Genomic DNA, 26,139 nt, shown 5'->3' on the forward strand with positions numbered 1-26,139 from the left:
ATGGCGCTGGCCCCGTGGGTCCTCAGTCTGCTGGGCTCAGCCTGTCTGGTGTTGGCCAACATCTTTGGTAAGTTCCTAGCCCAGGGCCATGCAGTAGGGGGAGGAGGGAGCTCTCAGGCCAGAGCTCCAGTTAGCCAGGCTCTACCCCAGGGCCTTTGAACATCTATGAACTCATTTAATCCCCACAATGTCCCCAGGTAGGTTATTTGCTCTTCCCTTTCCAGATGGAGAGACAGAGGTTCTGAGAGGTGGACTGAGTTGTCTGAGGTCACAGAGCTAGTGACTGGTGGACAGGAGATGGGAAACCAGATCTTCCTAATTTAATCCCAACTCCTGGCATCCCGCACTGTTAGTACTTTTTTGACATCGATGTTGTTTTTTAAATTAGATTTTCTTAGCTATCTCAAGGCCTAGTGAGCCATGAGATGCTTAAGGGATCCCATCTTTGAGTGGTCAGCAGGTAGGGGAAAAATCGACCTGTGGAGCGAAAATAGACACGTACTGTTCATGGCTCAGCCACCTACCGTGTGACCGAAAGTCTAAGCTGCAGCTCCCTCGTAAAGGAAGTGGACAGCACTTACCTTCTGACACGGTCGCATCTCCGAGTAGGGCCCTGCATACTTCATGTGCTCGCGATGCAAATAAGACATGTGCAACTTATTACGTTAATTTGTATTTCTTTTTTTTAATATTAAAAAAAATTTTTAATTGATTTTAGAGAGAGAGGAAGGGGGAGAGAGAGCGAGAGAGAGAGAGAGGAAGTGAGAGGAGAGATAGAAACATCGATGAGTGAGAACATCGATTGACTGCCTCCTGCATGCCCCCCACTGGGGATCAGGCCCACAACCTGGGCATGTGACCTGACCGGGAATCGAACTGGTGACTTTTTGGTGCATGGGTCAACGCTCACCCCCTGAACCACACCGGCCAGGCTAATTTGCATTTCTACTCTGTGCCAGGAAGGCGCTCTGTTTTCAGGGAGGGCTTGAGAAGTTGGGGAACATCCCCTTCATGGTGTTCTGACCTAACCCAACCACAGCTTTGGGGACGTACAGTCCGAGGGTTTGTTCTGAGTCCTTCCCTTGCCATCTGTGTGACCTTGAGCAGGTCACTTTCACTGTCCCATCATGTCACCTAAACTGATGGAGAGCCCGTTCTCTCCACCCCACCCAGGAGTGTGCGGGGAATGAAATGAGCTACTGTCATCCTCAGCAAAGTGTGGATAGTTGCAAACTGCAGGTCGGAACCTAAAGGTTAGCGAGGATGCTGGAAACAGGACCCAGAAGGGTCTGTGCCTCAGGGGTCCCGTCTTTGTTCCGGGACCCGGGCCACACTACTCTGACGAGCCGCTTCCCTCTGCAGAATACCAGGTGGACACCCAGCCTCTTCGTCCCTGCGAGCTGCAGCGGGAAGAGGCCTTTCAGGAGCGGGTGGACTACGTCCCCCAGTGCACGGAGGACGGCAGCTTCCAGTAGGTTCCGCCAGCCACGACACGCGTGGGTCCCTCGTTCCCCTCTCCCCGGTGCTGTGCCCTTCGCTCTCCCCCTCTGCTGAGATGTGGCCCTGACATCAGGAGGTGCCCGCCTCTCGGTCCCCCAGGCTCATCAGCACTGGAGAGTCTCACCCAGGGCCAGGACCAAGGGCATCCCTCCCTTCTGCGCCCAAACTTCTAACAAAAGGTGCAAAGGATGGACTGATCCCTGTTTTGGTGGCCGCCTTCCCCCTCTTGTCCTTTTGAGAAGTCGGAGGTGGGGGAGCAGAAGCTGGCCCCCGGTCACAGGCAGAGGCCACCGCTGGGCTACATGCTGCTGCCTCCCCAGCGAGAGCTCCCTCCGAAAGGGCTTCAGCTGCCCTGCCGTGAGCTGGGCCAGCACCTCCCGTCCAGGCCTGCAGGGTCCCTGGGAGTTCCGGGTGGGGGAGGGGCGGGACGGCCCACCTCCCCTGGCTCCGGCCTCTTGCAGTTTCCATCCACCCTCCTCTCCACCCGGAACCACTCTCGTGACACCCAGTCACCCTGCCAGCCTCCGTGCAGTCACTGCTGCTGGAAACCCACACATGTACTTCCCGGGGTCACTGCCACCAAGGCCCCGCTCTCTGATCCCCCCGCGAGGTGTCCCCACCCCTGGCCCACGTCGGAGGGCCCTGCCTTCACCGTCTGCAGCCTCCCGGTGGCTGAGGCATCACACAGGAGGGGCATTTGCACGGGGCCTGTGGGCTGGGCTGCAGGGCTTAGCTCTTGCAGAAAAGCACTTTCCTTCCCCAAGCCCCCGCCCTGCCGCCCCAACCTCTCCGTCCTGTGTCCTGTGCATCATGACAGCTTGGAGGGCGGGGAGGGCAGAGGGAAGGTAACCGTGCCTGTCTGTGCCTCTCCTGCCACAGGACCATCCAGTGTCGGAATGACGGCCGCGCCTGCTGGTGTGTGTGGGCCGACGGCAGCGAAGTGCCTGGCAGCAGGCAGCCTGGGCGGCCCGCCTCATGTACGTGGAGGAGGGGGGGCGGGTGTCCCATGGGAGGGGCGCCTTGCTAGGGCCACACACATCTGGGAAAGAGCGCGGGGCTTGGCATGTGACCCGGCCGTGTCCCTATGGGCTGCGGGTTCTTCCTCTGGGCGCCAAGCTGAGTCCTGCACACAAGGCCCTGTGTCCGGCAGGACCCCTGTGAAAATCAAATGGGACAGTCGGGTCACCTGTTGAGCAGGTAGTTTCAGAGTCCCCCATGGGCCGGGCCTGGGCTGGCGCTGAGGTCGCCAGGCTGAGCAGACACTGAAGGGCTCTGACCCAGAGAGCTGCTCTTCTCGCCCGAAGTGTTTCCGGGACTGACACTCAGCTCACTTCCCGTTACCATGACGATCGTGCTGAATGGTCAAAGGAACAGTCCTATTCGGATCATGTCATCGTTCAGCCTAAAACAAAGATCAAGTTAAGCGGGTCACCTTTAAACGGTGAAATTGTTGAGCCTAGAACCAAGCGACCCTTTGAGGGGCTGTGTTTTGGGGGCTGGTGTCCCAGGGCCAGCCTGGCCGGCCTAGGGGCAGGGGCTCCCCACATCCGGCTGAGTACCCCTGGGCAGGTGGGCCAGGCCTGCGGGCCATGTGAGGGCTCCACACGGGGGAACCCCAGGCAGTCCGCGCCTATTCAGCATAATGTCACCAGTCCATCAGCTGAGGAAGCAGGGGCATTTTCACGTCTACAGATAAGGAGCATGAGGCACAGAGAGGTGAAGCGACTTCCCCAGGGCGGCACAGCAAGCACGTGGGGGCGGGGACTCGGACAAGCCCTGTTAGCAGCCAGGCCTGCACTCCCTTCACACCAGGGCGATGGGGCGTCCAGAGCTGATGGGCAGGACGGAGCCTGGTCTGCCCTGACTCTGGCTGCAGGACACTGGAGGAGTCTTGGGAGAAAGGGGGACCCTTGGCACGCTGGTCCCCAGCTGCCCCCAGCTCACTGGGCATCAGCCTGGTGGCCACCTCTGCGGTGGGAAGGACCACCTTCCCCACTCGGGAGGTCGTGTGAGTTCTCCTGGGCGAGGCCTGACGCTGCTCCTGGTGCCCCCAGGTCTGTCCTTCTGCCAGCTGCACAGGCAGCAGGTCCTGCTGAGTGGCTACCTCAACAGCACGGCCACCTCCTACGTCCCGCAGTGTCAGGGCGCCGGGGAGTACGCGCCCGTGCAGTGTGACGTGCGGCGGGAGCAGTGCTGGTGTGTGGACACCGAGGGGATGGAGGTGTACGGGACCCGCCAGCCGGGCAGGCCCACGCGGTGTAAGTAGCTCCTGAGGAGGGGGGGCAGCTTTCCCCACGTAACCCGGAGGCCGAGAACCCGGTCCTCCGCACAGAGATCTTATTTGAGGAAGATCTCCCCACTCCCGATATTTCCACGTGGTGTGGTCAGTATTCACTGGCTGCGCCTGAGAAACATCAGCAGGGTTTCGGTGACCTGGGTCTGTCTGGTCCCCAGCTGTCACGCGCTTGGCGCGGGTCTCCACCTGAGACCACATGGACCTGTTCACACGCAGGACGTGACCTCTTCCCTTGACAATGTTCAGGTCCGAGAAGCTGCGAGATAAGGAACCGCCGCCTGCTCCACGGAGTGGGGGACAAGTCGCCACCCCAGTGTTCTCCGGAGGGCGACTTTCTGCCTGTCCAGTGCAAGTTTGTCAACACCACGGACATGATGGTCTTTGACCTGGTTCACAGCTACAACAGGTGAGGGAGGCCTGGGCATGCGGGTGCTCGCCACGGGTGGGCGCTGCGAGGCGGAGGGCCTGGGCCTGCGGGGAGCTGAGGGACGCCTGACTCGTACACGCCGATCCGAAGGGGGACAGTGTTTTGAACAAAGCAAGCTGGCAACAGCTAAGGGAATTAAAAATGCATGAACACTGAGGCCCAGCCAGCCCATGGAGATGAAAACAGCAGGATGTGAGGACATGTACAGGGGTGTCTACTGCATGGTTTCACTGGCAGAAAGCCGGGAACGGAGTGCGGGGCGGCCGAGGTGCCCACCCTGGATATTCGTGCAGCATCGAGCAGAATGTGTTAAATTGCTCCCGTTGACGGGGGAGGGCTCCGTGGCATGTTATGGTGACGTGATACAAGATACCAGGTGCAGATACTAGGAAATGACTTAGTTTTCAGAAAACAAACAAGCAAAGGGCCCTTTTATGTGCCTATCTGCGTATACGACTGTGCTAGCGAGACAAATACCACGTGCCGGGTGGGGTCCCCCGCGACCTGCGGGCCGGCGCCGCTGTGCAGAAGGGAATCGGCCGTGAGGGAAAACACGGATAGGGCCGTATTTATGCTTTTTCTGGGTAAGTTGTGACTATACATGTACTTAGAAATCAATTTAAAGATGTCAATGACAAACATCAAAAGGGAGATGCAGGACGGATCTCGGCCCAGGTCACCAGAGCGCCTGGCTCTTCAGGGTGGCCGCTTGATTCTGGTACAGGGCCCGCACAGACGCAGGGGGCAGGGAAAACGGCAGTGTCCTGAGGACGGCCGCCCCTCCTTATCCGCAGTATCAGTTGCCCGAGGTCCACCGCCGTCCAAAAATAGGAAATGCAAAATTCCAGCCGTAAACGATTCATACGTTTTAAATTGCACGATGTTCTGAGTCCTGTGATGGCATCTTGAGAGACCTGCTTGGGGCGTGACTTAGCCCTGAGTCACTCAGGAGCCACCTTGGTGATCAGATGGACGCACTGTTGTGGTGTCGCTGTTCAAGCCGCCCCGATTTTATTTATTAATGGTCCCAAAGCACAAGAGCAGTGTGTGGAATTCAGATCCGCCACAGAGAAGCCGGAAGGGCTTCCCTTAAGTGAGAAGGTGAGGGCGGCACAGTTAGATGTGAGCGAGAAACCACATCCATGTAACTTTTATTGCAGTGCATTGTTACAATTGTTCCATTTTATTACCAGCTATGGTTAATATCTTCCTTGCTTACTTTATAAGTTAAACTTGATCATAGGCAGGTATGTGCAGGAACAGACAGTGTATATAGATAGTGTTTGCTACTCTCTATGGTTTCGGGCAGCCACTGGGGGTCTTGGAACGTATCCCCCACGGATAAGGGAGACCACAGTAAAAATAAATAAGAATATTAGGCTGAGAATACTGACAGGAAATCTCTTGGAGAAACTGAGCTTTTTTTTTTTTTTTTTTTATCCTCACCCGAGGACATTTTTCCATTTTTTTTTGTTCAGAGAGAGCGGGAGGGAGAGAGAGGAAGAGAGAGAGAGAGAAACATCGACGCGAAGGGACACATCGAGTGGCTGCCACCCGCACGACCAACCAGGGCCGGGGACAAACTGCAACCGAAGTACGTGCCCTTAGTGGGAACCGAACCCGGGTCTCTCCGGACCGCAGGCCGACGCTCCAACCGCTGAGCCAAACCGGCCAGGGCGAGAACCTGAGCTTTTATGTGGCTTCCAAAGAGCCAGTTTCTTTCCCTGTGTGAGAGAAGTGTCCTTGGGGCGGTGCCCCAGGGGCCACAGACCAGCAGCCTGTGAATGGGACCTGTCCCATAGATGGGGCTTGTTTGAGCTGCATAATGCTTAAAACATTGGGGGATTTTAAGTCGAACTCTGAAATTTCTGCTCGTGTAGGCGATACTAGTTGAACATTACCAATCGCATCTGTTCGACCTAACATGCACAATTCTGAATTCCTGATTCTGAAGAACCCGGTGGGGGCTGTGTGCCTTCTCCCGCAGCACCAGGACGCTGGCCCTGAACGGTTGCTTTTAGGTGGAGCACACACCCTCCAGTGCGCAGGGACCCTCCATGTCCTGTCGCTGTGAGCCCTGCCTGCGCCACCCGGCGGCCTTACCTGCCTGGCCCCGTAGCGTTTGCTGTTGTGACTCTCATTTGGATTCTGACACTGCTTGGCAAAGTGGCCTAGTCACTTACCTCCTCTGAGCCTCAGTCACCCCATCTATAAAACGAAGCCAAGTGCTGCTTGCTAGGGCTTGGTGAAGGTCCGACGAAACCTCGTCTACGAAGCCACTGTGAAATGGTAAATTATTATGCATCTGTAGGGAATTATGATGCATAGCCCAGCTTTAGCAAATGTAGATGAGATTCTCCCCACCCCCGCCCAGGCCCTGAGGATGGCCTCCTGTGAGCACATAAGAATCTCCACAGTCTGCTGTACTGATGCTCATTGATGCAAACTAATGCGCGCTCAGCTTAGGTTCAAATGAGTGGGTGCCGCATACAGGGAATCTGACATCTTTTAGCCCACTTTAAATCTTACAGAAATAATTGGATGGACAATTATGGTCTCTAGCATACAATGAGGAGTCTGAAACACCAGAGGTTAAGGATTCGCCCTAAGAAGCACACTTAGCCCCTGCTAGAGCTGCCTGGCACCGAGCCTTGCACACAGTAGGCCTACAAGCTATGCTTACAGTACCGCATCAGAGAACCTTGTGGGAGCCAGTTTGAGGCGCACTTCCCAGCTCCTTCCACAAGAGGGCAGTCGAGTTAAATGCAAACGTTCAGGATTCAGCAGCCATTGTTTGAGACAGACACAAACATTTACTGCTGAAATGGGATCCTTTCTTTTTTGTAAGCGAGCATGTCTCAGAGCGAATTTTGATTTAGGAAGGTCATGGGAAGGGTCAGGCAGCCGGTTACTGGAAGCTCAGCCATATTCAGGCATTTTCTGATAAGCAGACCTGGGCAGTGCCAGGCCCAGCGACTCCACTGGGCGTGGGTGGCAGGAGCCCTGGAGGCCACGTGGAAAGTCTAGACTTAGCACCTACGGTTGCCAGATAAAAAAAAATACAGCATGGCCCATTATACTTGAGTTGAGAGAAGCACCGAGTACTTTCTTTAGAATACATATGTCCCTCCACAATATTGCACCAAGAATTTTAAGCCTGGGGTGGGGGTTGGGAATATCTTAATAACCATTGAACTTAAATTTAGAAAGAAAGGACTGGGATTGGAGAAGGGCGGAGTGGGTGCTGAGAGTAGGGGATGGAGAGGAGGGTGGAGAGATGGAGTGAGTTTGGAGAAATATTTACTAGGCGAAACCCATAGAACTCGGCAAAGGAATAGAGAGAGAGGGTGAGGGAGAGGAAGAAGCTAGGGTGAGTTTGGCTTTTCTTGGGCTGGCAGGGAAGGTGAGGAACCCAGTGAGGAGGAGGCTGAAGGCATGGCAGAGCCCCTCACGTCGGGGCGACACTCAAGTGCCCACGACGACAGATAGCGGAAGCAGCCGACCCACACGCTGACGGCCAGTTACGTGCTGGGGACAAGTCCCGAGTTCCTAGGTGGTGATACTGGTTCAGAAATCAGAGTGCACCGAATTGGATTTCAGGAGAAGGACGTCGAAGAAGATTCGGAGCCGGGACTGACGGTTGACCATAGAGCCGGCAGGGCCCTCTGGGCACCCCGCTTTGTTTACGTGGTGGCCTGTCCACCTGACTGGCTGCCATTGTCGAAAGAGCATCGGGCGTGGACTGGGTCATCTCGAACCGATCAGCTCTTTACCCTGAACCCCAATTTCCTCACTTAGGAAACGGAGCTTCGCAGGTGTTACTGTGCACATCGAATAAGTACAGAGAGTGCGTGGGGCAGTCGGCTCCCTCAGCCCGTGCCGCCGGCTGTTCTTTTATTAGCAGGAATTAACAGTGGCAATCATGTGGTTAGGCAGGGACTGGAATTCCGATGTGTCTGGCTCCAGGTCCTTGAATCCAGGAGGGACTGAAGAGGCCAGCACAGGTGTCCACCCCAGCAGGAGCGGAAGACAGCCCTAGAGAGGCTGGGAGGCAGTAGCTGGCCTTCGATGGTCTCCCCAGGAGAATGGGAAGGCCTCCCTCCAGCCGAAGACATGGTGACCTCCAATATGCAAGACAGGGGGTACGCTGAGGGTGAGGTCCATGCAAAAAGCACCGAGAGGGCCAGGTGCCAGGCAGCTCACAAGACTAGACACCCGGAGAGAAGGACTCTGACCCTAAGGTGATGGGATGAAAATGGCTCAAAGACCCTGCTGGCTGCGTTGGCCCCGGGACAGGACATGAGATGGGCCTTTGGGTGAACTGCAGAACACGGGACTAGAGTGACGTAGACATCCCATGACTCACCTGACGTGGGTTTCAGAACCGTCGACCAGCAAGGTGAGCCCTCAATGCGCTGATCAGCAGGTATGTCTGCATCGTTAGGTCTAGGTCAAGTTAGGGGTCAAGCATGCAGACAAGAATGTCGACCAGAGCAGAGTCACGTGACTTTCAGGAGATGGGGCCGAGCCCAGGCACGACCGAACACACACTGAGCAGCCCCACTGGCAGAGAAAGGTGTCCCGTGGAGCCTGAGACCAGGACTGGACCCTGAGCTCCCACCCGCCACTATTTTAAGACGGTGGTCAACATGCCTTACCTCTTAACCTTGAACATGGGGATCAAAAAATACCACCTTCCTTTTAGGAGTGTTCAGTGAATTAAACAAGTCCGTGGATTTTAAACATTTTGTGGATTGTCTTTTACAAAGTAGCGGCTGAATAAGTGAAAGTAATTCTTATAACTGCTAACAGTATTTTTAGAATTGAGTTATCCTAGGTTCCAATGAATGAGCTTTTATTATATTCCTTCAATCAGTGGCAACGGGCAGAGTGAGTTTGTAGTTTCTGTACGCATAACTCACGTACTGTAATTGTCTTTTTTTACGTACTCACGTACACAATCACAGATTGACAACATGGGAAAAAATCCATGATTCTGTAGTGCTTTCCTAGGCTTTTGAAAAAAATATTCATTTCCATTCAAATTAATGGATAACTGTTGCCTGGTGTGTTTTGCCTCCTGATATAGTTCATTTACAATCAATCACAGTGTGTGTACAGGTCATTTTGCATTCTACCCTTTTTATATAAGGTTATGTACACATCCATTTAGGGGAGTTACTATAATTGACTTTTTAAAGATTTTTTCCTTTTTTGATTTTAGAGAGAGAAGAAGGGAGAGGGAGAGAACGATAGAGACATCGATGAGAGAGAACATTGATCGGCCGCCTCCTGCACCCCCCCCCACTGGGGATTGAGCCCATAACCTGGGCATGTGTCCTGACTGGGAACCAAACCGGTGACCTCTTGGTGCAGGGGTCGATGCTCAACCACTGAGCCGCACTGGCTGGACTCTAACTGACCTTGGTTTTCCTATCGTCTGACACAATGTTGCTTCAGTAGATTGCTACACTGAATTCCGCAGCAACAGTGGAACGCTCTTGGGTCAGAGTGTCACTGCTAGTTTGGGGATCTATTTGCAGACTCGGGTAGAAACGCAGTAGGTTGGGTCTCAGGAACTAGCTACATGGGACACAAAACAGACCTCTCAGTGCTGCAGAGAGCTGCACAGCTCCTATCCGGCGGCTCATTGTCCACGGGAAGGGCTCCTTGATGCGGCTTTACTGTCGTCTCAGATGACTCCCAGGATGGGGACCCAGCCGGTCAGCTCCCGGTAGCCACCGCCAGGTCAGACATCATTAGGTGCACTGCTCCCCACCTTTGGAAAGGGTCGCCTCACCCTTGTGAGTGATGTCGGGATTCTGCGTGTTTTTCCAAACCATGGCGCTGCGAAATGTCCTTCTGAGAATTTCCTGCAGGGGAATCTGGCTCCTTCGCAAGTTCTTGAAAGCTTGCTAAGGGCTCTGAAGTCCTTTGATCTCCCGAATGAGATCATCTGCCACGTACCACATGTGTGTAAGCGAATGGGGCGGGCCTTTCGTCTCCGGAGTTCTACTCCGGTCCGGGAGCGCGCCAGGCGATGTTCATGGCCTGTGCCCTGCCTGCCCTACGAGGCACAGGCTTGGGTACAAGTTGGTGTCGGGCCAGGAGTGGGGAAAACAGCTAATTAGTAGAGGACAGCAAAGCACAGCTTTATTTAAACAGGCTCCCTCGGGCCAGGTAAAACCAATTTACATTGATGGCAGGAAGCCTGGAGCAAATGGCGGGAGATAAAAAAAAAAAAAAAAAAGGACACCCTCCTTTTGCCGGGATGAGACGAGGCCACACTTGTTTCTCTCTCCGGGAGGAGCTCGGGGTGACCATCCATCTCCCTCTCCTGTAGGTTTCCAGAGGCCTTTGTGACGTTCAGCGCCTTCCGGAGCAGGTTCCCCGAGGTGTCTGGGTACTGTCACTGTGCTGACAGCCAAGGGCGGGAGCTGGCTGAGACAGGTGAGGGCGCCTCGGGCCATCCGGGGAGCCTGGGCCTTCTTCCCTGCAAAGCCGGCAAACCTTCCTCCAGGGCGTGTGGATGTGCCTGGGAGAGAGGCGCCCTCTACCGGGTGCAGCTCTGAGCCTCCCGCCTGCCCTCCCTCCAGGGCTCCTTGTGCTGTGAGCAGCTGGCACAGCCGTGCCCAGCAGCCCTGACTGGGGAAACCATTGAACACGGTTCAGACCCGATGCCGATGCCCAGTGATGCCGGGAGGGCTCGGGTCCTCTGAACACCTGCTGGGGGTGGGGTGGGTGGGTGGAGCTCGGGTCCTCTGAACACCTACCTCCGGTACCAGATCAGGTCCTGCTTTTGGTCTGACTCCTGCTGTCTCTGCCCAGGCGTGGAGCTGCTGCTGGACGAGATCTATGACACCGTTTTCGCCGGCCTGGACCGTGCTCCCACCTTCGTGGAGACCGCCCTGTACCGGATCCTGCAGAGACGGTTCCTGGCAGTCCGCCTCGCCCTCTCCGGCAGGTTCCGATGTGAGGAAGGCCCTGGGGCTCCAGCGAAACGGGGCGGGGGACTGGGGTGACCGTCACCAGCAGGCAGAACGTGTGCTCTGAGCGCACCGGGTGTGGTGACCGGCTCCCCTTTACCGTGGGTTTCTCCCAGGCCCCACAAAGTGTGAAGTGGAGCGGTTCACAGCCACCAACCTCGGCCACCCCTACGTCCCGAGCTGCCGTGGAGGTGGGGACTACCAGGTGGCCCAGTGCCAGCGGGGAGGACCGTGCTGGTGCGTGGACGCCCAGGGGAAGGAGGTCCCCGGAACACGGCGGCCGGACGCGTCGCTGCCCTGTGGTGCGTTTCCGATCCTGGGCTCCCTTTGGTCTCCTCAGGTCCAGTTACTTTGTTTCTCCCGACCAGCCGTCCAGGACCCGTGCGTTCTCCTACCGCACAGGCCCTTCCAGTGGACGGGACCAACTCCCTCTCCTCATTAACTCCTAATGCGGTCCTCCTGGGTCAGACCCAGCTTCTTCCCCAGGAGCTCGGCGAATACCCAGGGCACAGAAAAGGAAACACGTCAAGTTCTGCCTTCACCGGAGGTGCAATTACATAGTAATTCTACGAAAACCCTCCGAACAGGCACCCCCCAATGTCCAGGTGGGAATGAAAAGCTAGGGTTTCCCCGTTACAACCAAGAGTGCTGTCCAACGCACGGGTCACACACTTCTCCTTTTCCTCCTTTCCAGCCTGTTTCTGTAGAAACAAACGCCACATGGAACCAATATCTGATTTTTATTTTTTTTTGCCGTGGTAACACTACACACGATGGAAGGGCGGTGCTCTTCATTTGGAAGGCAGTCGGCTTGATTCCTCCGCGCCTTTCCGTAAAGCCATCCGGGGGCGCCAGGCCTCGGGGGGATGTCCGCGGCCAGCCTCCCCCCACCCCTCTGACCACATGTTCCCCTTCCTCCTCGGTCGCCTGGCGACGGAGGAAAATTGGCTGGCTCTCTTTTTGGCATCCTTGCGAACGGAGGGGAAAGAATTATTCCAAAGAGTTGGGGTGCTGGGTGGTTGCAAACCTCGGACAGTTACCGTTTCAGGGGGGAAAGTAGAGCGTCTTTGCATTCACGTAGGTAACCGGGACACTGGAATTTGAATTCAGAATGATTTTTCTAGACGGGATTGCAGTCAACCCGGGGTCTTCGGATAGAATGACCTGGCCTGAGTCAATCGTTATTTAATTAGTAATTTCAAGGAAACCTCTAGAAACCTAGAAGAATGTGCTAAGTGTGTTTACCAAATAGGCATCATATTATATTATTATAGAAAATGTCATATTTCCTATGACATGTAATAATCTATATTACACCATAGGAAAAATATTTCTTATAGGAAACACTAATAGCATGGAAAGTATGCTTTCTGTCCTCAAAGAGATCATAAACCAGTTAGCCAGGAATAGACTGCCCACAAGGAAGAACGAGGATGCCCCCCAAGCGAGTAATGAAGCGTCCGGTCCACGAGGGCTCGGAGGAGAGGATGCTGGGAAACCACACTGCATTAACCACAGGACTGCGTTGGTGTGCTCGCTGCTGGCACAAGCACCACGCTCTGGGGGGCTCAAAACAACAGGAACTGGTCTTCCGTAGTGCTGGAGGCTGCAAGTCTGAAATCAAGGTGTCCGCAGGGCTGCGCTCTCTCTAGGGCTCCAGGGACGCCCCCTTCCGGGCCCATCCTGGCGTCTGGTGGGGTCGGGGGATTCCTTGGCTTACAGCTGGCTGCATCCCTGCCTCTGCCCTCCCGTGGCTTCTTCCCTGTATGTGTGCCCACGCTATCACGAGGCCCTCTCATCCAGACACCAGTCCTTGGATTCAGGGCCCACTCTGATCCACTATGACTTCACTGTAACTAATCGTATCTGCAAAGACCCTCTTTCCAAATAAGGTCACATGCTGAGGCTCCGGGTGGACATGAGTAATGAGGGGGGGGGGACATCATCAAGCCGGTATGTGGGTGCCTGTGTGCGGTGGGGTTTTCAGAAAGCGGGCTATGTCTCCGAGCCTTGCCTTAGAAGGGGGTCGCTAGTGAAAGCCAGGAGAGGAAGGCATGTCAGCTGGAAAACCCATTCCCCAAAGAGGCCTCCGTGGCCGTGGCTCAGAACAAAAGCCACAAACAAAAAGACACAGAGGAAAAAGGTACGTAGCGTAGGGGCCCTGGATTGAGTTTTTGACATCTCACTAGCAGAGTGATGATGCTAACATGTTTCCTGTTGGCTCTTCCCTGCAGCTGGAGACCAGGCTTGTACCTCCGAGAGGCGGCGGGCCCTGTCCAGACTCTACTTCGGGCCCTCGGGCTTCTTCAGCCTCCAGGGCGTGTCCTCGGAAAGACAGGTCTCTCCAAGAGGAGCCAGACTGGCTACGCCCTGCCCATCCTCGATCAGGGAGCTCTTTGTGGACTCGGGGATCCTCCGCCCCATGGTCGAAGGGCGGGATCAACAGCTTTCCACCTCAGGGAGTCTCCTCCCAGATGCCATCCGTGGGATTTTTCCTTCCCGAGAGCTAGCTCGTCTCGCCCTTCAGTTTACGACCAACCCAAAGCGACTCCAGCAAAACCTCTTTGGAGGGAAATTTCTGGTGAATGTTGGCCAGTTTAACTTGTCTGGAGCTCTTGGCACAAGAGGGACCTTCAACTTCAGTCAGTTTTACCAGCAACTTGGCCTCCCAGACTTCCAGAATGGAGGAGGACCTGTTGATCTAGCCAAGCCCCTCTCTGCGGGGCTGGGTTTGGATCCTGCTGTGGAAATACTGGGAGCCACTAAGAAGGGCAGGGCTATGAATAAAACGATTGTGGGCAGCTTTGGCTTTGAAATTAACTTACAAGAGAACCAAAATGCCCTGAAATCTCTCGCTTCTCTCCTGGACCTTCCAGAATTCCTTCTGTTCCTGCAACATGCCATTTCTGTGCCGGAAGACATAGCCGGGGATTTAGGTGACGTGATGGAAATGGTGCTCAGCTCCCAGGGTTGTGAGCTGACACCCGGCAGCCTTTTTGTCCCGTCATGCACGGCTGAAGGAAGCTACGAGGAGGTCCAGTGCTTTGCTGGAGAGTGCTGGTGTGTGGACTCCCAGGGCAAAGAACTGCCCGGCTCCAGGGTGAGAGGTGGCCGGCCCAGGTGCCCGACAGAGTGTGAAAAGCAAAGAGCTCGAATGCAGAGCCTCTCGGGCAGCCAGGCTGCAGGCTCCAGTCTGTTTGTGCCTTCGTGTACCAGCCAGGGGCACTTCTCACCTGTCCAGGGCTTCAACGCCGAGTGCTACTGCGTCGACGCCGAGGGTCGGGCTGTTCCTGGCAGTCCAAGCGCACCGGGGCAACCCCGGCAATGTGAGTCTGTCGGGTGTCCAACCTTCACTCTGATTCTATTTCGGGGCCTTGATACAATGCATTACAGAAAAAAAAAAAAAATGCGGTCCTAGCTGAATCTCAAAATTCTGTTCACGGCAAAATGTTCTGGTTGATTTATAAATCATCCGGAAAAGTCTTGACAGTGCTAACCGCGTCTGCAGTGTTGGCCACAGCGGGTCTCCGCACTGCCTGCTTAGGGAGGGGGTCAAATGTGCGGCCTATGCTTGTCTGGGGTTTTATTTTTTTTTATCCTCACCCGAGGACATTTTTTTTTTTTTTATATTTTGTTCAGATAGAGTGGGAGGGAGAGAGAGAGAGAGAAACATCGACATGAAAGGGACACATCGAGTGGTTGCCACCCACACGACCCAACCAGGGCCGGGGACAAACTGCAACCGAGATATATGCCCTTAGCGGGAACCGAACCCGGGTCTCTCTGGACCGCAGGCTGACGCTCTAACCGCTGAGCCAAACCGGCCAGGGCCTTGTCTGGGGTTTTAGATCGAGTTAGGACAATTCAGAGCTTCCGTCTTGGTCTCTGTGTGCACTCAAGTCCTGAGCCTGACACGCTTGCTCACGTTCCTCCCAGGCCCCACCCCCTGCCAGCTGCAGGCCGAGCAAGCCTTCCTGCGGTCCGTGCGGACCCTGGTCGCCAATCCCAGCGCGCCGCCCGCTCTCTCCAGCATCTCCATCCCGCACTGCAGCGCCGGCGGCCGGTGGAGTCGTGTGCAGTGTGACGGGCCCCCCGAGCAGGCCTTCGAGTGGTACGAGAGGTGGAGGGCTCAGAACAGTGGTGGCCAGGAGCTGACCGCTGCCAACCTGCTAATGAAGATCACGAGCTACAGGGAAGCCGCCTCTAGAAGCTTCCGTGACTTTATTCAAAGTTTGTATGAGGCTGGCCAACAGGGCGTCTTCCCGGGGTTGGCAAGGTACCCTTCTCTCCAGGATGTCCCACCGGCGGTGTGGGAAGGGAACCGGACCCAGGCTGGAGAGAATGTCCTCCTGGAGCCCTACGTCTTCTGGCGGGTCCTCAGTGGGCAGCTCGACCGGTACCCAGGGCCCTACTCCGACTTCAGCACCCCTCTGGCACACTTCGACCTTCGGACCTGCTGGTGTGTGGACGAAGCTGGGCAGGAGCTGGAGGGAACCCGGGCCGAGCCAGGCCAGCTCCCAGCTTGTGAGTAGAGCGTGGGAAGACATGCACTTGCGCACTGGAAGGGCGGGCATTACCTGTAGAAATGGCCAAGTACATCCCTTCCACCTGCGGCGGAGGAAACGCGATGCCTGTCGGCTTGGGCTGCTATGGCAACACGCTTGCCCGGGGGCCTTAGCCAGCAGACATTCTTTCCCACGGTTCTGGAGGCTGGCCGTCCAAGGTCAAGGTGCAGGCAGGTGGGGTTCCTAGCGAGAGCTGTCCCCCAGGCTCGCGATGGCCGCCTTCTGGCTGAGGACCCGCAGGGCGGAGCGAGCTCTGGTCTCTTCCTCTTCCACAGACGCCAATCCCGCCACGAGGCCCCCACCCGCACGGCCTCATCTAACCCTCGTCACCTCCCCAAGGCCCCGCCTCCAAATACCATCACACGGGGGGTTGGGGCGTCAGCACATACATTTCGGGGGGACACAGACATCCCGTGCAGAGCACTGCGGCTCATGGGAGGGACGTGATTTCCCCACGTCAGCCTGGGCAGGGTTGACCAAGTTAACGTGGTTGGTTATTAAGTGTCCGTATAATTATTTACGTCGGTGCTCAGATCTTAGCTGGACGTCTTCTGTTTACAACGCCCTCTGTGGGCCTGGGGGTGGCTGGGAAGTGGACGTGACTTGGCTCTTACCCCTGTGGCTGCTGCTTCCGCCCCCTCTCCCGTCAGGTGCATTGCTCCCTTAGCCACCACCTGTCTGACGGGCTCGTGGCTCACAGAGCCCTGCTAGGTGCCGGGGACCCCAGGAGCTCGGCCTGCCAACGGCCTCTCGCTTGAACAGAGGGACCACCAGGAGGGCCGTGAGCGAGGCCCGAGGTCCGGGTGGGGACAGGGGACCCGTGAGAAAGCTGTGGTGTGTGAGGCGTATGCAGGACGAGGCTGACTCGGTCCAATCAAAATGCCAATTACCCCGTAGACAGCAGCGGTTTGACCCCACAGCCAGACAGCGTCCACGCTGTCACTGTCAAGCCAGGCTCTGGCCAGTGTTGCTGATGTGACAGGCACAGGACAGCGGCCCCGTCCAGTGAACTCTGCCCGTTCGTCACAGGCAGTGTGCAGCACGGCCCCAACTTTCCGGGTCACGGCGGCCAGACCACTTCGACCTTCGCCACGGTTTAGCGTTAACAGCCAGTGGGCTTGACTGGTGACAGGAATGTGGTGACAGCCGTCATGCCCTGGGCGTTTCGAATGGTCTGAGACCCCGCGACGAGGGTCCCCCAGGAAAACGTCGAGTGGTAGAGATGGGCTGACCCTCCAAGTCACGTAGATTGAGCACAGAGCACAGCACGGTGCCTGCAGCTGACGTTTGCTACGACTCCTCTTGTCCCGTAGCAGGCCGGTCCCCCGTCAGCGTGGAGGGAGGGAGACTGGGGGACAGAGCAGAGAGAACATTCCAGGCCGTGGAAAGAGCTGGTGCCAAGGAAACAGCGGAGGCGTCAGTGTGTGCACGCGTGTGCACACGCGTGTGTGCACTTCCGAGGGGCCAAGGGGGCCCTGGGTGGTGGCGCACCGTCTGAGCGTCTCCCTCCCTCCAGGTCCCAGCTCCTGCGAGGAAGCGAAGCTTCGTGTTCTGCGGTTCATGAAGGACACGGCAGAGGTGGTCCTGGCGTCCAACCGTTCTTGGTTCCCCGTGGGAGAGAGTTTCTTAGCGGCCCAGGGAATCCTGCTGACCCGCGAGGAGCTGGCCCTGCCCCCCGGCGCCCCTTCTCGGGAGACTTTCTGGGAGCGGTTTCTGAGCCGGAGAGACTACGCCCTGCGGCTGGCGGCTCAGTCCAGTGAGTGTCCTGCCCGGTTCCCCTCCGGCTCCTGGGGAAGCAGAAGCTGGGACAGAGGCTCTTCAGGGCTTCGCTGCCTCAGTTTCCCCGGGCGCTGCGCTCCGGGGAGGGCCGAGGCAGGGGTTTTGTGGTGCCAGGCCGAGCCAGGGAGGGCAGAGGCAGGGGTTTTGTGGTGCCAGGCCGAGCAGGGGAGGGCAGAGGCAGGGGTGTTTGTGGTGCCAGGCCGAGCCAGGGGAGGGCAGAGGCAGGGGTTTTGTGGTGCCAGGCCGGACCAGGGAGGGGCAGAGGCAGGGGTTGTGTGTGGTGCCAGGCCGAGCAGGGGTGGGCCGAGGCAGGGGTTTTGTGGTGCCAGGCCGAGCCAGGGAGGGCAGAGGCAGGGGTTTTGTGGTGCCAGGCCGAGCCAGGGAGGGCAGAGGCAGGGGTTTTGTGGTGCCAGGCCGAGCCAGGGAGGGCAGAGGCAGGGGTTTTGTGGTGCCAGGCCGAGCCAGGGAGGGCAGAGGCAGGGGTTTTGTGGTGCCAGGCCGAGCAGGGGAGGACAGAGGCAGGGGTTTTGTGGTGCCAGGCCGAGCCGGGATGGGCAGAGGCAGGGGTTTTGTGGTGCCAGGCCGAGCCAGGGAGGGCAGAGGCAGGGGTTTTGTGGTGCCAGGCCGAGCCGGGATGGGCAGAGGCAGGGGTTTTGTGGTGCCAGGCCGAGCCGGGATGGGCAGAGGCAGGGGTTTTGTGGTGCCAGGCCGAGCCGGGATGGGCACAGCTCTCCAAGGTGCCCCCAGAGCCCCAGCAGAGCCACCCGCGGCCCCCATGAGGCCCAAGACTCTTGTTGAAACGTGCGCCAGCCCCAGTGCCCACGTCCCTCTTAGCGGCTTCCGAAGCCTCCCTCCGAGGGCGGAGGAGAGGAGCCCTCCTTACTGAAACAGCTGGTTTGGGGCCCTTCCACTTGCGGGCTCATCGAATCTGCTGGTGATCGCAAAAAACAAGCCACGTGGCCGAGACAGAAGCTTCGAGAGCCCACAGAGCCCCAGCCCATAATAACAGCTCTGGCTCCCTGGACACCTGCCCCGGCCGGGCACTCGTGTGCGGGATGACTAGGCCTTTGCCTCGGGCCCCCCAACAGTTCCGTGAGAGGGATGCTATAATCACCATCTGGTTTTTTTTTTCCAAATGCGGAAACTGAGGTTAAGTCACAGGCCCAGGGTCACCCCGTGAAATACAGCAGAGCCTCTGTGCCCGCTGACCCCCCAGCCAGTCTCCTCCCAGAGCCCCTGCTCTCCCTCCGCCGCCTGCAGCCTGCTGGCCAGGGGTTCGATGCCCCTCCAGCTCTCTCACTGACCGCAGGCCAGCTTGAGAGGGACAGAGGTTCCTGTCTCCACGCCTGTCCGAGTCCCCGCCCTTGTCCATGATCTCGGCTGACCCTCGCCTGGGGTTTTCTGGGCTTGGGGCCCGAACAGCAGAGCAGTCACCCCCGACACCACCTGCGCATCTGAGGGAAGACAGGCGCCCGCTGCCGTGGGCCGGAGCTCTGTGCTGTCCCAGGCCTGGGACATCTGCTGCCACCTGGGTGGCTCTGTGGCCTTTGTTCTCCTAACCCCCCGTGAGCGGAGACCTCCCACGTTCCACCTGTTTCCTGCTCCGTCCTTCGCCAGTCAATCCTGGTCTGGAGGACAAGGCCTTCCCTCTTGTCTGATTGGTCCTTCTGTCCCGGGCCTGGCACAGTGCCCGGCAGAGCGTAGCAGCCCAGGCCATGTTGGCTAAGCATCCTTCCTCCTTCTGCCCTCCTGTTTTCTCTTCCGTCACCCACCGCCCGGGGCCCAGGCACTTCCCTCTGGGCCGCCGAGGCCGGCGGACTTCTGCTTCGGCCAGGAAACCAGCTGTTTTGCATTTTGCGCAGCACAGGGTCTGATGTGAGCCCAGGCTGGAGGACAGGGCTGTGTCCAGGCGGCTGTGACGACCTGGGTGAAGGAGGAACGTGTGGGAAGGGAGCCGGAAGCTGTCGGTGCCCCGGAGATTTATTTGTTGAACGGCAGTGATGGCATTTTCTTCCAAAGTTGAGCTAAGGAAGATCCCGTGTACTTAGCCGCCCACTCCGGCCTGAGTTGTTTTCACGTCTGGGCTGCAGACAGAGGAAGTGTCTGCAGACCCCAGCAGGGCTGCTCGCCTCCCAGAATCCCTCCGGACGAGAAGTGGCGGCTCCTCGGTCGCAGAGAAGAGGAAGCTCTGAGCGTGCAGACCTCAGGATGGGTGGCCCAGGACTAGAAGGGCCTGAGGGCCACAGAGTGTCCTTGGCCAACAGAATATGGTAGCACTGTCCTCAGGCGGAGGGCGTGGGAGGAGACGCCCATAGCTGTGCCTGGCATGAGCTTGGTGGTCAAGCTCCTTTGATACAAATATCAGACTTACCCTGTTTAGTATTGTACCCATTTCACCGACGGGGACACTCAGGCTCAGAGAGGTTGGTAAGTTGCTCACGATCACACAGCCAAGAGATGCCACCGTGCCAGGAATCAGGCAGCAGCTTACGAGACTCCTGAGTCCCGTCCACTGCACCGAAGCGGATCCCGGTCTCCTCCGCTGAGTCCTGACTGGGGGGTGGCGTCCGGAGCACTGTTAGCTCTCTGCTCTGGGGACCGGAAAGCTCCTCTCTGGAAGGTGGCGAGCTGGGAGGAAGGCCTGAGGAGAGCCGACGCATGCACCCTGGGGTGTTCTGGATGGTGCCCCTTCTCCCTCCCTCCCTCCCCATCTCATACATTCCCTTCCACTCATCAGGTTGTTTGTCGAGTGCCTCCCATGAGACAGACACTGCTCCACATGCACAATAAACTTGGATCCTTGCACCACAGGGTGTCCGTACCACCACGGAAGGGACAGACCCGCACAAAGTGACAAGCGCACTATCGAGTGCGTCACCGGTGGAGGAAGCTGTGGGGAGCCCGCCGGGCGGGGACAGAGCTGAGCACGGCTCAGCTGGATTAGCAGCACCGTTGTCTGCAAGTCAGGGAATGGAATGCCGGCCCCTCTCGGAGGGGTTGAGGGTCCGTTTGACGAAAGGAAGTGTCCGTCCCTGCTGTCGCCTCGTGGATTAGACACTTTGTCGACCTCACTGACTTTATACCGCGGTCATTGCGAGAGGAGTACAGAGGCTCCTTCGGACTTCAGCCTGCATTGTTTTTAAAAAATAGTTTTTTCTTTATCGATTGTAGAGAGAGGAAGGGAGAGGGAGAGAGAGATAGAAACATCGAGGAGAGAGAACATCGATTTCAGCCTGCATTTTTATTCTCAAATATTTTTATTGAATTTTCGAGAGGGAGGAAAAGAGAGGGAGAGAGAGAAACATCGTTGTGAGAACGAAACATTGATCGGCTGCCCCCTGCGTGCCCCCTACCGGGGATCAGGCCCGCAACCTGGGCACGTGCCCTGCCTGGGAATCAACCAAAGACCTTTAGTTGCATAGGGTGACACACAACCGACTGAGCCACAGGGGCCAGGGACTGCGTTATTTTTAAAGGACAATCTGGTGATTGTCTACCCACCGTCTGAGGAGCCTCTGCCTCATTTTGGGTGGAAATGCGTGTCCCACAGGTCAGAAGGCCTGCTGCATCGGGACGGGGGTGCTTGGCTCTTGTCGGTGACAGGCCCCCCCGCCGGCCTCTCCAGGTGGGTTCTCACCCCTCTGCTCCTCTCTCCGGACTGCAGCCTTCGACTTCTACCAGAGCCGTCCCTTCCCCCCGGCCGATCCCTCGCCAGCCCCCCTTCTGCGGTCCGGCCTCTACGTGCCCCAGTGTGATGCCTTCGGACGTTGGGAGCCCGTGCAGTGCCACCCGGGGACTGGTGAGGGGGATGGGCGCCCGCGGGAGGCCGGGGACCCCCTCCTTTCCCTTTAGCGGAAGAACCCACACTGGGGGCAAGCGAGCTGGACTCCAGGCCCCTCATGGGAGCTGGTGGCAAAGCCCTTAGTTTCTGCGCTGGCTCATCTGTACAACGGGAGCAGTGACCTTCCACCAGCTTGAGAGCCAAGAGGGTGGGTGCTGCGGGGTTGGGGTGCTAAGGTCCACGGCTGTGAATAATGTTGGCCAGGGGCATGGAGGGGACCCTGCTGGCTCTGTTAGCAAAGGGAACGTGGATAGTTGTTTGTGAGACACAGCGGGAGGGTCCCCCAGGCACCTCCTGAACTCCGGCCCATGGCTCTTTCCTAGGGTACTGCTGGTGCGTGGACGGGAAGGGAGAGTATGTCTCGGCCTCGCTCACCGCCCGCTCCCCCCGGGCCCCCCAGTGTAAGTGAAGCCCGCAGCTCTCCCTCGCCTGACCCCGGTGTGGGCATTCAGGGCTGGTGGTGCCCACCGCTGTCGCCCAACAGGGAGGCTCCGTGGGCCGGCCCCCAGTGCACATCTCCCCAGGCCCCCAGGTCTGGAAGACCCTCGCAGACCTTGGCCCTTCCTAGTTTCCCAGGCGGACAGAAGCCGAGCGAGGTGAAGGCCTGGGTCCCCACACGCCTGCTGCCTGTGCGGTTTCATTCAGTCCCGTGCTTTCTACCACCACCTCCCGCTGCTCTGCAGCCAGCCTCTCCTGACCATGAAGCAACTGCCCACTGCACGTCTCAGACACGGGGCAGCCCTCTGGGTCGCCCACTCCTCTGAGATCCCAGCTGTCTGTCAGGGCACCTGCGGCCCCGTCGCGTGGCTCTGACACAGGGCCAGCCTGGGCGCTCCCTCTCCCCTGGACCCACGCCAGCCTGTTCTGAGCTGTCCCCTCTCCCGCAGGCCCCACCACCTGTGAGAAATCTCGAGCGAGTGGGCTGCTTGCCGGGTGGAAACAGGCCGCATCCCAGGGACACCCGTCTCCTGAAGACCTGTTCACCCCAACCTGCCTGGAGGTGAGGCTCCGAGGGCCGGGAAGGGTGTGCAGGGAGCCAGAACTTCCTCCCACAGGTCAGGGGTGACTTTTCCAGTTTTCAATAACTGTGTTTTTGTTAAAAACTCCCAGGCAGTTCTAGGTCTGGGTTTTTGTCTCCATCCTGTCAGAGTCTGTCTGGGTGACCTTGGGCAACTGACTTACCTTCCCTGTGCTTTAGTTTTTGTTTTCTTAAATCATATGATCGGACCACATGTATAGCCTACCTAGTGGTAGGATTGTTTTGAGGTTCCAAGAAAACGCCACTTATGAAAACCCTGAAAAATCATTTACAGTCTGGGGGTGGCAGGAAGGGGGTGGGAGCAGGGAGGAGGGGGTCCATGGAGGAAGAAGGGGAGACATCTGTAATACTTTCAACAATAAAGATTTAAAAAATAAGCCCTGGCCGGTTTGGCTCAGCGGTTAGAGCGTCGGCCTGTGGTCTGGAGAGTCCTGGGTTTGGTTCCCGCTAAGGGCACGTACCTCGGTTGCAGTTTGTCCCCGGCCCTGGTTGGGTTGTGCGGGTGGTAACCACTCGATGTGTCCCTTTCACGTCGATGTTTCTCTCTGTCTCTCTCCCTCCCACTCTATCTGAACAAAAAAATGGAAAAAATGTCCTCGGGTGAGGATTAAAAAATAATAATAATAATTTTCATGTTCCACAAAAAAAGAAAAAGAAGCATCATATTCACATATACGCACTTTTCCTGAAGTCATCTTGGCGAAGTCCTCACGTCGTTGTATCCCAGGTTCTCAGCATAAAGGGAAGACGTCACAAGCTCGCCTCCCCGCTCCAGGGGGTTGTGGTTCAGTGTAGCAGCTGGTGTCAGGAATGAAGGGTCCGAGAGAACGGGTTCATGCTAGAACCTCGCCACCGACGTGCGAGCGACGGGCAGTCCCTGTGCCCCGGTTGCCTCTCCCCAGAGACGGTCTGACAGGGGCACTGCCGCCCGCTCTGCTCAGCCCCAGGGCTTTGTGAGAATCAGTGAAACCCCTGGAATGGGGTAGCTGGCCCCTGCCCGTGGGCTGGTTCTGACAACCAGTTGAGGTAACGTGTGGAAAGAGTCTGGGCCAGGACAGCGCCTCCCCCACGCCACCTCCCCCCAGGTGGAGAAGCCGTCACTGGTGGTTTTGGGAAGAACATTCTTGACATCTGTGCACCGACTTGTGGGCTGCAAAAGCATCTTCCTGGGGGTGACCTTGGCTTTGTCTCAGACAGGAGAGTTTGCCAGGCTGCAGGCGTCGGAGGCTGGCATCTGGTGTGTGGACCAGGCCACAGGAGAGGGCACCCCACCCGGTACAAACGGCAGTGCCCAGTGTGAGTAGTCACCCCTCCCTCTGGGCCCCCAACTCCTCCCCATGCACCCTGGGCGTGGTGTCCCAAGAGCTGGCTTCATGTCCCAGCTCTGCCCCTTCCAGAGCCGAGGAAGCCCCTAACCTCACTGTGCCTCCGTCTTCTCATCTGTAAAATAGGCACAATACCCCCACCTCAGGGGCTCGTGGGAGAAACACACAGGCAGGGAGCAGGCCTCGCTTTGTGACTGAGAAGCGCAGGCCAGCACTGGTCCCAATTAGAGTGGGCACTGGTGCTTTTGCAGGGTGACCCGATGATGACCAAATTCCCCGCCTGGTCCCTGGGCTCCAGGCCTGGCCCTGCAACCTGGTTTCCACGGTGAAGTCAGGACGCTGTCCCTGAAGTGCCAATGGGCTGATGTCTCCTCTCTGCCTGAAAGCCGTCCGCACTCCCCCTGTCCCGAGGGGGCCGGGCCCCGGCTCCTCGCCGCGGTGCATGGGCCCCTCCCTGCGTGTGTGGCTCCTGTGTCGCTGGTTTCTCCACCCCTCACTGTTCAGGGTCGATGTAATCACTATAGTCAGACCCTAAGAAGGCAGCATTCTCTCCCCTGGGCCGCAGGGCTGTGGTTCTGCGCTGCCACATCCCCCCGCCCCCTCCCCCCTCCCCCCCCTGCCCGCCTGGCGAACCCTTAGTCCTCGCAGGCCTCCCCTCACGGCTGCGCTCAGGCCCTTCCCGGGGCCCCGTGCATCTCCCACTGTCACTCGTATCTCTCTGAACTACAGCTGCTCATACTAGTTTTGTGTGTGTGTTTATAAAAAATATGTTTTTAGTGATTTTTTACAGAGGGAGGAGGGGAGAGAGAGAGAGAACATTAACGTGAGAGAGAAACCTCGATCGGCTGCTTCCTGCACGCCCCCTACTGGGGACCAAGCTTGAAACCCCGCCCTGTGCCCCGACCGGGAATCGCACCGGGACCTCTAAGTCCCCGGGATGATGCTCAGTCCACTGAGCCACACCAGCCGGGATTGTTTTGTGTTTTAAGTGAGAGTTTATTTGAACCAAACTGATGACATCTGCTGGGGAGCAAGGTCTTGAAGGCTCACAATGACTCACTTGTTGAGTCTCCTCTGAGACTCTAAGCTCCTTGAGGGCAGGCAGTGCGTGCGTGCGTGTGTGTATGTGTGTATGTGTGTATGTGTTGGGAGGGAGAGGGGTACAGAGCCCAGTCTACCTTGCCCTAGATCAACACCCCAGTGGGAGGCAGCCTAGACCTAGGAGGACCCTACCAGCAGGTGGCAGCGCTCATGGGTGGTGAGGGCTATGGCGACCTCCAGGCAAAGATTCCATCTGGCTTGTTTTTGTGCCAAGGTCCCGGCCTCTGTGAACGGCTTCAGAGTGGCGTCCTGTCCAGGGGAGCCGGCCCAGGCTACAGCCCGGCCTGCAGGGCAGAGGACGGAGGCCTGTCCCCAGTGCAATGCGACCGGACCCAGAGCAGCTGCTGGTGTGTCCTGGGCAGCGGAGAGGAGGTGCCCGGGACCCGCGTGGCTGGCAGCCAGCCAGCCTGTGAGAGTAAGAAGTGACACCCTGGGCTCCCTGGGCTGGTGGGGCCCTGCTCAGGTATTCCTGCACCCAGGTTGGGGGCAGGAACTCTGAAGTACCAGGACGGTGGGGGCGGAGGGGTGCTGGGAAGAGCATGAGGATGGGGCTGTCGCTGATTCCCATGAGGTCGGACTGGTGTCTACTTCCCAGAGGCTCAGCCCACAGCCCAGGTCAGGCAGAGCCCGGTCTGGGTCTGGTCTCCCACCAGGAGAGGGGGAGGGGCCTGAGAGCAGAATCTCAGTGTGGGGGGGTCCATCCCAGCCGGGCGCTGCAGGGGTTTGTGCAGGTGCTGACCTGTCTATTTTTATTTCTGGTTTACAAATTGTTTGGATATCAAATATTGATATATTTATCATAGCAATATATGTTAGAAGACTGAAATAGATTGTTACATATTCAAATCTATTATTTAATTACCAGTTACCTTTTATTTGTGGAGCCACCAGCATTAACGTGAGCCCCCAAAAGGCTCTTCCTGCTGACCTACCGCAGAGTGTGGAGTAGACATAGATATGACAGCCAGACAGCCAGCCAGACAACCAGACAGCCAGCTCTCCACTTCCTTGCTGGGCGACCTCAGGCTAGCCCCTTAACCTCTCTGGGTCTGTTTCCCAATCTATGAAACAAGCCAGCAGAACCATAGCTGTTTCCTAGAGGCATTGTTAGGGTTCATGCAAATAGTCTCTGTAAACTGCTCAGCTGGGGGGCTCAGGCACAGCCTCTGGGGTCACACCTGGCTCTCTGCTTGCTGCTGTGGGCCTTAGGGCAGAAGGGTTCCCTCCCCCCGCTTTGGTGTCCTCATCTGCGGGAGAAAGGGTCTCGTCCAGTGACACCT

At 57.5% G+C, this 26,139-nt stretch overlaps 1 protein-coding gene across 1 annotated transcript in view; it reads left to right on the forward strand.

The window, feature by feature from the left end:
* Positions 1 to 26,139, forward strand: part of TG (thyroglobulin) — a 183,715-nt gene continuing 157,576 nt past the window's right edge. Inside the window, exons 1-16 of the mRNA XM_036263690.1 lie at positions 1 to 67; positions 1,363 to 1,471; positions 2,380 to 2,477; positions 3,555 to 3,758; positions 4,043 to 4,202; positions 10,567 to 10,673; positions 11,052 to 11,195; positions 11,326 to 11,511; positions 13,444 to 14,535; positions 15,146 to 15,733; positions 17,291 to 17,530; positions 21,218 to 21,352; positions 21,718 to 21,795; positions 22,282 to 22,394; positions 23,627 to 23,729; positions 25,074 to 25,274. Coding sequence (XP_036119583.1) covers positions 1 to 67; positions 1,363 to 1,471; positions 2,380 to 2,477; positions 3,555 to 3,758; positions 4,043 to 4,202; positions 10,567 to 10,673; positions 11,052 to 11,195; positions 11,326 to 11,511; positions 13,444 to 14,535; positions 15,146 to 15,733; positions 17,291 to 17,530; positions 21,218 to 21,352; positions 21,718 to 21,795; positions 22,282 to 22,394; positions 23,627 to 23,729; positions 25,074 to 25,274 — 3,625 coding nt within the window. The remainder of the gene's footprint in view (positions 68 to 1,362; positions 1,472 to 2,379; positions 2,478 to 3,554; positions 3,759 to 4,042; positions 4,203 to 10,566; positions 10,674 to 11,051; positions 11,196 to 11,325; positions 11,512 to 13,443; positions 14,536 to 15,145; positions 15,734 to 17,290; positions 17,531 to 21,217; positions 21,353 to 21,717; positions 21,796 to 22,281; positions 22,395 to 23,626; positions 23,730 to 25,073; positions 25,275 to 26,139) is intronic.

This window comes from Molossus molossus, unplaced genomic scaffold, assembly GCF_014108415.1.
Source record: "Molossus molossus isolate mMolMol1 unplaced genomic scaffold, mMolMol1.p scaffold_m16_p_16, whole genome shotgun sequence".
In the NCBI taxonomy this organism is placed as follows: domain Eukaryota; kingdom Metazoa; phylum Chordata; class Mammalia; order Chiroptera; family Molossidae; genus Molossus; species Molossus molossus.